Here is a 12,285-nt window from a genome sequence, read left to right on the forward strand (position 1 = left end):
TGTACTTCATCTTGGAACACCTAGACAGGGCAGGGACCTACATGAGGGTCCTGTTCGAGGACTTCAGCTCTGTGTTGAACACCATCCCCAAACTCCTCTCCTCCAAGCTTCTCCAGCTCAATGTCTTGCCTGCCATCTGATAGTGGATCTACAGCTTCCTGATGGGCAGGACACAGCTGGTGAGGCTGGGGGACACCACCTCATCCACACGCACCATCAGGACCGGGGCGCCCCAAGGATGTGTCCTATCTCCGCTGCTCTTCTCCCTCTACATGAGCGAATGCACCTCAACGCACCCGGCTGTCAAACTCCTGAAGTTTAAAGACGACACCACAGTCATTGGCCTCATCAAAGACTGTGACGAGTCTGCATATCGACAGGAAGTGGATTGGCTGGAGCTTTGTTGCCACCAACACAACCTGGAGCTGAACACACTCAAGATGGTAGAGATGATCGTTGACTTCAGGAAACATCCTTCCACATCACCTGCCCTTCACGCTGTCCAACTGCCCTGTGTCAACCGTCAAGACCGTCATTGAATCGGTTCTGTGTTCACCCATCACAGTCTAGTTTGGTGCTGCCACAAATAAGGACAAAATCAGACTGCAACGGACAGTCAAGGCTGCCAAAAAAACTATCGGTACTGACCTACCCACTCTTGACGTCTTGCACGCTGCCAGGACTAAAACAAGGGCAGGCAAAATCTAAATCCTCTTGGACCCTCCAGATCCTGGTCACCACCTATTCCAGTGCCTTCCCTCAGGTAGGCACTTATCATAAAATGCAAACTAAAACCAGCAGACATACCAACACCTTTGTCCCCATTAACTTGACTTCAACAGTTGACTTAAAATTTCCTTGTAACAGCTTCCGTTTTGTGCATCTCTGTCGGGACACTTTTTCATTATTCGTACACAGACTGTCTTACCATGCTGCACTATTTGCACACTGTTGTTCATTAGTGCTGACCACTTATGTGTTTGAGAACTATAGTACATGCACCATTTGCACAATTTGTCAGTGTACCAGATCATTGCACTCCTATTCATTTTTAAATTGCTCTAAATTGCTTGAGGACTGCATCATTTGCACAAAATCCATTATATCCAAATCACACTGGTACACTTTCATTGCTCAATGACCCCCCCCCCGCACCCCATACTGATTTTTTTTATTTTTATTTTTTTTATTTATTTTTTTTTTATGTCCTAAATGTATATTTTGTCATAGTGGCTATTTGTTGTCATACTAGAGTGGCTCCAACTACTGGATACAAATACCTTTTTGTGTGTGTGTGTGTGTGTGTGTGTATACGAATATACACACACACACACACACAGTGGGTACGGAAAGTATTCAGACCTCCTATAACTTTTCACTCTTTGTTATATTGCAGCCATTTGCTAAAATCATTTAAGTTCATTTTCTTTCCCATTAATGTACACACAGCACCCTTTATTAACGGAAAAAAACGGAATTGTTGAAATCTTTGCTGATTTATTAAAAAAGAAAAACTGAAATATCACAGCCATAAGTATTCAGACCCTTTGCTCGGTATTTCGTAGAATCACCCTTTTGAGCTGATACAGCAATGAGTCTTTTTGGGAAGGATGAAACAAGTTTTTCACACCTGGATTTGGGGATCTTCTGCCATTCCTCCTTGCAGATCCTCTCCAGTTCTGTCAGGTTGGATGGTGAATGTTGGTGGACAGCCATTTTCAGGTCTCTCCAGAGATGCTCAATTGGGTTTAAGTCAGGACTCTGGCTGGGCCATTCAAGAACAGTCACGGAGTTGTTCTGAAGCCACTCTTTCATTATTTTAGCTGTGTGCTTAGGGTTATTGTTTTGTTGGAAGGTGAACCTTCGGCCCAGTCTGAGGTCCTGAGCACTCTGCAGAAAGTCTTCCTCCAGGATATCCCTGTACTTGGCCGCATTCATCTTTCCTTCGATTTCAACCAGGGGCGGTGACACACACACACACACACACACACACACATTTGGGGTTAATCAGAGGGATTTTAAATTGTGGCAGGTGTGTGCTGACTCCCATTTAACATGAATTTGAATGTTTATTTCTGAACACAGTCACATCACCAGTTATAAGTGGCATGCAAACTTGTGTAACCACATTATCTCAGTTGTGGACGACTGGTTAGAGCGTCAGCCTCACAATTCTGAGGACCCGGGTTCAATCCCCGGCCCCGTGCCTGTGGGGGTTTCTCCGGGCGCTCTGGTTTCCTCCCACATCCCATAAACATGCATTAATTGGAGAGACTAAATTGCCCGTAGGTGTGACTGTGAGTGCGCATGGTTGTTTGTATGTGCCCTGCGATTGGCTGGCAACCAGTTCAGGGTGTACCTCGCCTCCTGCCCGATGACAGCTGGGATAGGCTTAAGCACGCCCGCGACCCTAGTGAGGAGAAGCGGCTCAGAAAATGGATGGATGGATGGATGGATGAATTGTACTGGCCACAGGGCACATTAAGGATGGAAAGTTTTTCAATGATTTGTCTTGTTCTTAAGTTCTATCACACATATACCATTTAAACAGGGGTGTGTAGACTAAATACCCACTGTAGATAAAATAGATTTATTATCACTATGAGAAGAGAACCATGTGGTGAAAGCTGAGAGTGTTGTGCAGCTTTTCGGGAAGAGGTGAGACAGGCTCTCGTTGGACGGGAGGAGCTTCCAGAAGACTGGACCACTGCAGCCAAGGTGATCAGAGAGGCAGGCATGAGAGTACTTGGTGTATCTTCTGGCAGGAAAGGAGAGAAGGAGACTTGGTGGTGGAACCACACAGTACAGGAAATCATACAAGGAAAAAGGTTAGCTAAGAAGAAGTGGGACACAGGAGAGGCGAAAGGAATGAATTGAGATGCGACACGGCAAAGGTAGAGGTGGCAAAGGCCAAATGAGGCATATGATGACATGTATGGCAGGTTGGGCACTAAAGAAGGAGAAAAGGATCTTTACAGGCTGGCCAGACAGAGGGATAGAGATGGGAAGGATGTGCAGCAGGTTAGGGTGATTAAGGATAGAGATGGAAATATGTTGACTGGTGCCAGCAGTGTGCTAGGTAGATGGAAAGAATACTTCGAGGAGTTGATGAATGAGGAAAATGAGAGAGAAGGGAGAGTAGAAGACGCAAGTGTGGACCAGGAAGTGGCAATGATTAGTAAGGGGGAAGTTAGAAAGGCATTAAAGAGGATGAAAAATGGAAAGGCAGTTGGTCCTGATGACATTCCTGTGGAGGTATGGAAGCATCTAGGAGAGGTGGCTGTGGAGTTTTTGACCAGCTTGTTCAATAGAATTCTAGTGCGTGAGAAGATGCCTGAGGAATGGAGAAAAAGTGTACTGGTGCCCATTTTTAAGAACAAAGGTGATGTGCAGAGCTGTACTATAGAGGAATAATGTTGATGAGCCACACAATGAAGTTATGGGAAAGAGTAGTGGAGGCTAGACTCAGGACACAAGTGAGTATTTGCGAGCAACAGTATGGTTTCATGCCAAGAAAGAGTACCACAGATGCATTATTTGCCTTGAGGATGTTGATGGAAAAGTACAGAGAAGGTCAGAAGGAGCTACATTGTGTAGATCTAGAGAAAACCTCTGACAGAGTACCCAGAGAGGAACTATGGTACTGCATGCGGAAGTCTGGAGTGGCAGAGAAGTATGTTAGAATAATACAGGACATGTACGAGGGCAGCAGAACAGCGGTGAGGTGTGCTGTAGGTGTGACAGACAAATTTAAGGTGGAGGTGGGACTGCCTCAGGGATCAGCCCTGAGCCCCTTCCTTTTTGCAGTGGTGATGGATAGGCTGGCAGATGAGGTTAGACTGGAATCCCCGTGGACCATGATGTTTGCAGATGACATTGTGATCTGCAGTGAAAGCAGGGAGCAGCTGGAGGAACAGTTCGAAAGATGGAGGCATGCACTGGAAAGAAGAGGAATGAAGATTAGCCGAAGTAAGACAGAATATATGTGCATGAATGAGAGGGGTGGTGGGGGAAGAGTGAGGCTACAGGGAGAAGAGATAGCAAGGGTGGAGGACTTTAAATACTTGGGGTCAACCGTCCAGAGCAATGGTGAGTGTGGTCAGGAAGTGAAGAAACGGGTCCAAGCAGGTTGGAACGGGTGGAGGAAGGTGTCAGGTGTGGTAGGATGAAGGGCAAAGTTTATAAAACAGTGGTGAGGCCAGCCATGATGTACGGATTAGAGACAACAGGAAGCAGAGCTGGAGGTGGAGGTGGCGGAAATGAAGATGTTGAGGTTCGCTCTCTGAGTGACCAGGTTGGATAAAATTAGAAATGAGCTCATCAGAGGGACAGCCAAGGTTCGATGTTTTGGAGACAAAGTTAGAGAGAACAGATTTCGATGGTTTGGACACGTCCAGAGGAGAAATATTGAGTATATTGGTAGAAGGATGATGAAGATGGAGCTGCCAGGCAAGAGAGCTTGAGGAAGACCAAAGAGAAGGTTGATGGATGTCGTGAAGGAAGACATGAGGGCAGTTGGTGTTCGAGAGGAGGATGCAGGAGATAGGCTTACATGGAAAAGGATGACGCGCTGTGGCGACCCATAACAGGACAAGCCGAAAGGAAAAGAAGAAGATTATCACTAATTCAGTTTCAGTCTTCCTTCCAGTCGCTCACATATACATAAAATGACATACCACACAATTTAAAAAATGTAAAACAAAACGTAAGAAAAAATATATGAAAGAAGTAGTGACTGAGACAACTATTTCAGATGTGTAAATGTGAATAAATAGGGATGTTAAAAAAACTTATTAAGTACATATGTTTTTAAACTGTATCCATTTTATGCAGCAAAATCCTCCAGTGAGGCTCTCATTCGATTCTGCTGGTGTACCGTAAGAAGCCGTAAGGGGCGATAACGAGCTTTTTTCGCCATTAATCGACAAGCAGGAAACCAACGAGGAGGAAAGAGGACGTAACGAGGAAGACAAGAAGCAAGCGACAAATGGCTTGTCAACAGTGGCGACCTGACCGCGGACGATGCCTCAGAAGCTACGGAATCGTTCTCCTTTTGTCTACGAACATTTTCCTGCAGTGTGTCAACGGTAGGTTCCTTTCGTGGTTACTGTGAATGTTCAAGATGTACCTGTCAACAGTGTCGCGCATACACAACAGTTACGCCTTTTGGGAGCGGGTCAGGCTAACACTCAAACTGGCTAGTTCGGGTCGCCAGAGGTGCTACTTGTCCATAAAATGTATTTCACATATTGAGTTGTTGTGTTCTGATGTTTCAATTTAAACAGACATTAGCCTGTCGTGTACATACAAAATGTGTTAATACCGAGACGAGTGCACTTGTTGTTTGCCTGTAAAGGGTACCTGAGTTCCTCGCACGTTGGCCAGGAGCCTCCGTACACCAGAGATGCCAAGCCAGGCTCGGTCATCACCAGCCCGGAGGTGCCTGCTGCAGCCTCAGGTAAACTCTTCATTCATTCACGTTCTTCCGTTTTACTTGAAGATTGCGTTTCCATTCCCACAACGGACTTCTCCGTTTTCAAGGCATTAGTGGTTCAGTGGTATAATTCTCGCCGGCCACTCTGGACGGTTTTACGGTTCAACTGGCTTCCGATTCCAGCTGTGGCCGTTGGGGCAACGCTGGTCAAGTAATCTTGTTCTTCCTGTCTGTAGATTCTTCACACCGCTCCATTGAAATTGTTCAACTGTATATGAGTTCAACTTTTCAATAAAATGTAAAAGATAACGTTTCATTTGCAGCTCATGGGTATGATAACATTTTCAAAATACCGTCCATCCATTTTCCATACCTTCACATAAAAAAAATATATCGGCTAGAGGAGTGTTACACAAATGAGCCTTAGTTTGTAAGAATCTGATAAGGATTAAGGATTTTGTCACTTTTTATGTTGAAAATTTGCCAAAATGTTCTGCCCAGAAATCTGTGTAAATCATTAGGAACCTGAACCCTTGACTCTTTGTTATGAGATATGTATGTTTTATATATATATATATATATCTCAATCAATCAATCATGTGTGAACCTGTGATTTTCAGTGCCAAAATCGAGGAACATTTTCATCTTTGTCAGAACCACAGAAAAGCTCCAACCGTATTGAAAAATTCAAAAACCCGGTGGTAAATGGATTTTCCAGCAATGTAATCTGAAAAAGAACAAGTATTACCTTGTGTGAAACACTGAGAAAACGTCATTTTGGTGGACCTCCACTAAATGAATGTGCCGAAATCCAGTACAAAAAAGAATGGGAAGAAAATGGCAGCCATTTCTCTGGATTTAGTAACATACCCACTACTCACAATCGGCTACAGGAAATTGTGAACATTGTAAAAAATTAGAGTAAAATATACAGCCGTACTCAAACCCATAATGAGAAATAAAGGTACGTTATTGGAGCAACTGCCTTCCTTATCCTGTTATTAGGAATCCCACTCAAGTTTTCAACATAATTGGTTCCTGTATCGCGGAAAGGGCAGGCTATGCAGCTATAACGAGATGACCATTCCAAATATGTATCACATTCGTACAAAATGAAAACAAAGAGGTTTATGGTTGGGTTTAGGGATAGGGTTTAGGATGGGTTACATTTAGGGTTAGTGGGATGATATAGCCATTCATATTGCAGTGGCGTGTGTCCTCCAGCCAGTAATATTGGAGAGGGGCATGTCCTGCCTAGAACACAAGTGGGATTCCGAATAACGCTTCCTTATCAGTCAGGCCATGAGGTGCCACATTTTCAACAGCCCATAATATGCATAAATGACGCAGAGCAGGTGCAGTAGGGGGCGGTGCAAGTTAAATCTGATGATGTACAGTGGAACCTCCATTTAACGGACATGGAACCTACAGACTTGGCAGCTGTTGTTTACTGGCGCAATAAACAGAGAGAGACACTGGGAGGTCTGGCTTCTGGGAAAAGCCGCAGTTGTCAGTTTTTTTCTCAACTCAACTTTATTTCTAAAGTGCTTTAAATACAACCACAGCTGAAAACAAAGTGGTGGAAATTGAAATCAAAAACCAAACAGAAAACACTAAAACAGATGCTGGGTTAAAAGCCAGAAAATGGAAATGGTTTTTAAGACAGGTTTTCGGGGATCTCGTTTGATGTGTGTCCTGTGTCTGAGACTCACAAAAATTGAAAATTCTTCTGACAGGATTCTGACAGATGATCCCACCAGACCCTCACAATACGTTTGGGCCTGCCAGTTTGAACCGGCATCTCTCCCCACCAGCGGAGCCAACACACCACCAGGTGGTGATCAGTTGACAGCTACACGCCTCTCGTCACCGTAGTGTTCAAGACATGGGGCAGCAAGTCCGATGACACGACCACAAAGTTGATCATCGAACTGCGGCCAAGAGTGTCCTAGTCCCAAGAGCATGTATAAACACCCTTATGCTTGAACATGGTGTTTGTTATGGACAAGCCGTGATAAGCATAGTAGTCCAATAACAGAACACTGCTCGTGTTCTGATCGGGGGGGGTTCCTTCCTCCCAGTCACGCCTTTCCAGGTCTCACTGTCTTTGCCCACGTGAGCATTGAATTCCCCAAGCAGAATGTCTGATTCCCCAGTGGGAGAGCTCTCCAGCACACCTTTCAAGGACTCCAAAAAGGGTAGGTACTCTGAGCTGCTGTTTGGTGTACAGCCAAAGCAGTCAAGACCCATCCCCCCACCTGAAGATTGAGGGAGGCTACCCTCTCGTCCACTGGGGTGGACCCCAATGTACAGGCACTGAGCCGGGGGGCATTAAGTATACCCACGGTTGCTCTGCGCCCAAGGTCCCTGCATTCAGCCACCACCCAGCTCACACTGCACTCACCCCCTACGGCGCCTCCCACAGGTGGTGAGCTCATGGGAAAGGGGACCCACGTTACCATTTCGGGCTGTACCCGGCCGGGCCCCATGGGTACAGGCCCAACCACCAGGCGCTCTCCTTCGAGCCCCACCTCCATGCCTGGCTCCAGAGGGGAGCCCCGGTGACCTGCGTCTGAGCAAGTGAAAAGGTCTTCCAATGTTTTTATACATCATAGGGGTCTTTTGAGCTTTATCTGGTCCCTCACCAAGGACCTGTTAGCCATGCGTGACCCTGCAAGGGGCATAAAGCCCCAGAAAACATAGCTCCAAGAATAATTGGGACATAAAAAAAAACCTCCACCACAATAAGGTGACTGCTCCAGGAGGGCGGTTTTAAAACCGGAGGTCGAAAATTAAGCAGCGGCATGAGCCTCCTGTATGCAGGAAAAATCCTGCCCAAATATTCGTCCGTACATTCTTGCAGCTAACACCAGAAGTTTCTTGTTTTATTTCAGCTTCTTCCACTGATGAGGAGAGCTACGCCTCCAAATGTCCCAGTGGGGGGCTGTGCAGTCGATTGCCCGCTGACTGCATACAATGCAATTACCAGCACAATTGCACCTACGGGAAACCAACCTCCTTTTCCTGTAAAGCCAAAAAGGGCGTTCACTGTGTTGTGAGTAACTTTATCTCCTTTAATTTGAGTCATCATTCTTTGTTGAGCTTCTTGTCTCACCACCGATGCCATGTTTGTGTTTTGTACAGGGAGAGTCGGGCCAGCAGCAAAGCAACTTGTCTCTTTCCGTCACCTGTCAGTTTTGCTGGCAGCTGGACGCAACGCAGTACCGCTGCTCCAACTCCACCAACTGCATGACTGTGGCCTGCCCCCGGCAGCGCTACAATGCCACTTGCAACGTCTTGGAGCATGTGCACTGTTTAGGTACTCTTCAAAAGCCTCATCACAATACTCTTTGGTTTGGTGCTCCACTTTTCTAATTGCTTATTATTGTGTTAGCATCATGTTTTTACGTGAAAATTCATAGCATACATGAGATGTGGAAATGCTCTGAAGTGACTGACAATGAGAAAATATATATTTTTTTGTTTGTTTGTTTAAAAACTATGATAATTTAAATATAATTTAAAAAGTTATAATTTTGAGTAAAAAGTCATACAGTGGAACCTCGATCGAATGGACTAATGGGCCGCGGGTTGTCCGACATTGAAGCACTTTTTGTTTTAGGCCATATGCACCCATAATACTGTACAGTACAAAATTATTCTGCTGTGGTTTGTTTTTCTTGGCCTAAAACGCCCAGTACAATACAAAGTTACTGTTTAAAAAAAAAAAAAAAAAAAAAAAAAAGCTTGAAAATGTTTGAAAGTTTCATATTTTATCCAAACCTACATGTCATTTTACAAGTATAATTTTTTTTAATTAAAAAAAATCTATTTGACTAAAGAGAGATATTACTATACAAGAATTCTAATACGCAAACATTTTTTTACAATTAACGAAGTTGTTTTTCCTGTATTACAAAACTATTTTTACAAAAATGTTAAAATGTTGCTCGAAGACATTTTGAAAAGTTGCACTTTTATCAGTCAAAATTCCCAATATTAAAAATTTGTTGTAATAAACATTTTACGAGAAAAAACGTTGGTATGAGATTTTGAAAACAGCCATTTTGCCACACCAAGGTATAGAGATCTACTTTTATTATAAACTGTTATAAAATAAATGTTTTATTTCTATTAACTGTAAATTATTACTGTAATATGGGGAATGTCATTTTACAAGAATAAAATTTTAATCTTATGGGACATAAAGTCATATAGGAAAAAAACCAAACAAAACAAAAAAAAACAACATAGTTATACAGTTAAGTTACCTGGATATAAAAATTGTGTCCTGCTTGAATTTCTTCTCCCTCTGCCATTACAAAACACACTCTTGGTTATTCTTAAGTATACGTATACTCTCACTCGTTCATCTGTAGGTAAAAGGCGTTTTCAGAAGCGTTTGTATTGTAACTGGACCGGAGGATACAAGTGGTCCACGGCGTTGGTGCTCAGGTAAGAACAAAGCTTATAAAATACATTTTAAAATTTATTTTTTATTTGTATTACCTTTTACTGCTGAACTTTTCCAGATCTTTAACAGCACCCCAATCTGTTCCCCTATGTATGCCCAACACACATTGAAGTCGTCATACGCATAAAGTTGTCTACTTTAAAGGTTATATTAAAAAAAATACACCACAACTAAAATGAGCAATCAATTATGTATTTGCATTCAACAAAACTCCTGTGGATTCACTGTACAGTGGTGCCTTGATATATAGTTTAATTTGTTCCGTGACCATGCGCGTATCTCAAAAACTTATATCTCCAAACATATTTCCTCATTAAAAAGAATGGGAACGCAATAAATCTGTTCTGTATCTAGTCATAAAAACATAATAGTGTAAAGATATTAGCTGTTTTTATGAAAAATAATCAAGCCAAAAGTCTCACATACAGTATAAAAACACAAACTGAAGTTTCATTTCCGTCGCTGTACCTTTTTAAATGTCCTCTATCCCGCCCACTCCCTCCCTCTCTGCTTTTTTTCTCCCTCGACCCCCGCCCTCTCTGCTTTTGTTGTGCAGGAAGGCTGTGTGTCTCGTCAGCGGTCGAAAAACCTTTTGTTTTACATGGATTTCATTACCAAAAATAACTTGCACTCAACAAACACACGGTACAATATTGGCACCACACTCTTTAATAATGTTTGGCATATGACGATCGATCTGCTCTGAGTGATTCCTCCACATCAATTGCTCTGGTCTTCAGTTGGCGTATCTCCATAACTTCTCCGGCGATCTTGTCCACAGCTTTACATTGTTTTAACACCTGGCTGGCGTTCTTGTATTTTATTTTTGTATTATGTTAATTGTTAGTCTGTGTGGCTGTTGTTTTCCATTGTAGGTTTGAAGGAGGCTCTGGTTGTTTGAAATAGACAACGTATCATTCTCTTTGTCTTATAGTTTCATTTTCAAGTGAACTCCAACTGGTAGTGGCAATGTACAGCTTGAAGCCTCGTTTTTTTGCACAATATTTACTAATTATATCAGCCAAACTGCTGTTAGCTCTCGAGTGGAGCCCTCCTGCTGCCATACAGCACACGTTTCTCAAGTTTGGGCTCGCAAGTCAAAGCAAAAATTCGGCCAATCGACGGGTCGTAACGCAAAAAACTAAGTTGGGTCACTCATATCTCGAGGCACCACTGTGTGTGTAAAATAGAGCTCTATGACAAAGCAGCAAAGAGGTTATATGTTTTTTGTTTTGTTTTTGTTTCTACTCTCACTTAGCATCACCCTCGGTGGTTTTGGGGCAGACCGCTTTTACCTGGGCCAGTGGAGAGAGGGTCTAGGCAAGCTGTTCAGCTTCGGAGGTCTTGGCATTTGGACTTTGATAGACGTGCTTCTCATCGCCGTGGGTTACGTGGGCCCGGCAGATGGTTCTCTCTACATCTAAAAAAAAAAAAGACAAAGGAGAGGATGTTTCAGGCACGGCTAGTGCGCCAAGGACTGATGATCTCCCGATACCACGTTCTCAGCACCGCCCCGGCATTCCCATCTGCTAAGACGCAGGAAGTGTTTTCACGCCTCGTACCCGAGGATGACTGCACACACAAACACAAGGACAAGCGGCGGCTCAATCCCAATCAGTCTCCTCTGGCGTGAGCGAGCAGATGGAGCACTGTACCCGGCAATTAAGTCCTGATGGGAACTCGCTCTTTGAAAAGAGCCGCTGAGATTATCTCGGACTGCCACAGCAGTGGTTGGTTTTCTCTCACTGAAGGCTGATGGAGACGCCATCAGGTGACAAGTTGAGGAATACAATGAGTCTCAACTGTACAAGTATAATCCCTGGCCCCCCGAGTAATATACAGTATTGTAATAAAAGGTCTCCACTAAGGCTGGGTTATTTTAGGACCCTTTCACACTGCCTGTGAAGTTGTATTTTGTTTACTGTTTCCTGTGTCGATTTTTCTGTATTACTGGCATTGACATGCGATGGTGGTATGAACTTATGCAGGCAATTTTCCAGCTTCGGAGGTCGTATCAGAGCCATAACTGTAAAAAAATTACACTAATGATCACTTTGTTGTAGTAAAAGATTAAGCTCTTTTCACTCTGCTCATAAAAATATAAATTTTTATCAGGTTTTTCCATGTAAATTATACTGACCCGCAATAGGGGTGCAAAGGTAACTCATCAATTTTCCGGCTTCGGAGGTAGTATCAGGGCGGTAAGAAGTTAAGACCACAACTGTAAGAACATTAAATCAAGGATGGCTGTCCTGTCCTGTATTGTAGTAAAACGTAGACCCCGTTTCACACTACCAGTAGAAACTGGAATTTTCTTAATCTTTCCCCCCCCTGTATAAATAACGCAAATGCTGAATGGGGATACGAAGTCTACCCG

General features: G+C 43.6%; 1 protein-coding gene across 2 annotated transcripts; it reads left to right on the forward strand.

Moving 5' to 3' along the window:
* The first annotated feature begins 4,905 nt into the window (after positions 1-4,905).
* On the forward strand, positions 4,906-11,801 carry tm2d3 (TM2 domain containing 3). 2 transcript variants are annotated; one of them, XM_061765498.1, is made up of 6 exons: positions 4,906-5,087; positions 5,357-5,458; positions 8,329-8,489; positions 8,579-8,753; positions 9,814-9,889; positions 10,465-11,152. In XM_061765498.1, exons 1-6 carry the CDS (start codon positions 4,988-4,990, stop codon positions 10,595-10,597), a joined length of 747 nt encoding a protein of 248 aa, XP_061621482.1. In that variant the 5' UTR covers positions 4,906-4,987; the 3' UTR covers positions 10,598-11,152. The 2 variants fall into 2 exon arrangements, with proteins under 2 accessions (XP_061621482.1, XP_061621481.1); XM_061765497.1 differs by lacking the exon at positions 10,465-11,152 and adding an exon at positions 11,167-11,801 and having other exon boundaries at positions 4,915-5,087.
* Positions 11,802-12,285: the final 484 nt, after the last annotated feature.

The sequence above is a fragment of the Phyllopteryx taeniolatus genome, chromosome 2 (assembly GCF_024500385.1).
Source record: "Phyllopteryx taeniolatus isolate TA_2022b chromosome 2, UOR_Ptae_1.2, whole genome shotgun sequence".
Taxonomy (NCBI): domain Eukaryota; kingdom Metazoa; phylum Chordata; class Actinopteri; order Syngnathiformes; family Syngnathidae; genus Phyllopteryx; species Phyllopteryx taeniolatus.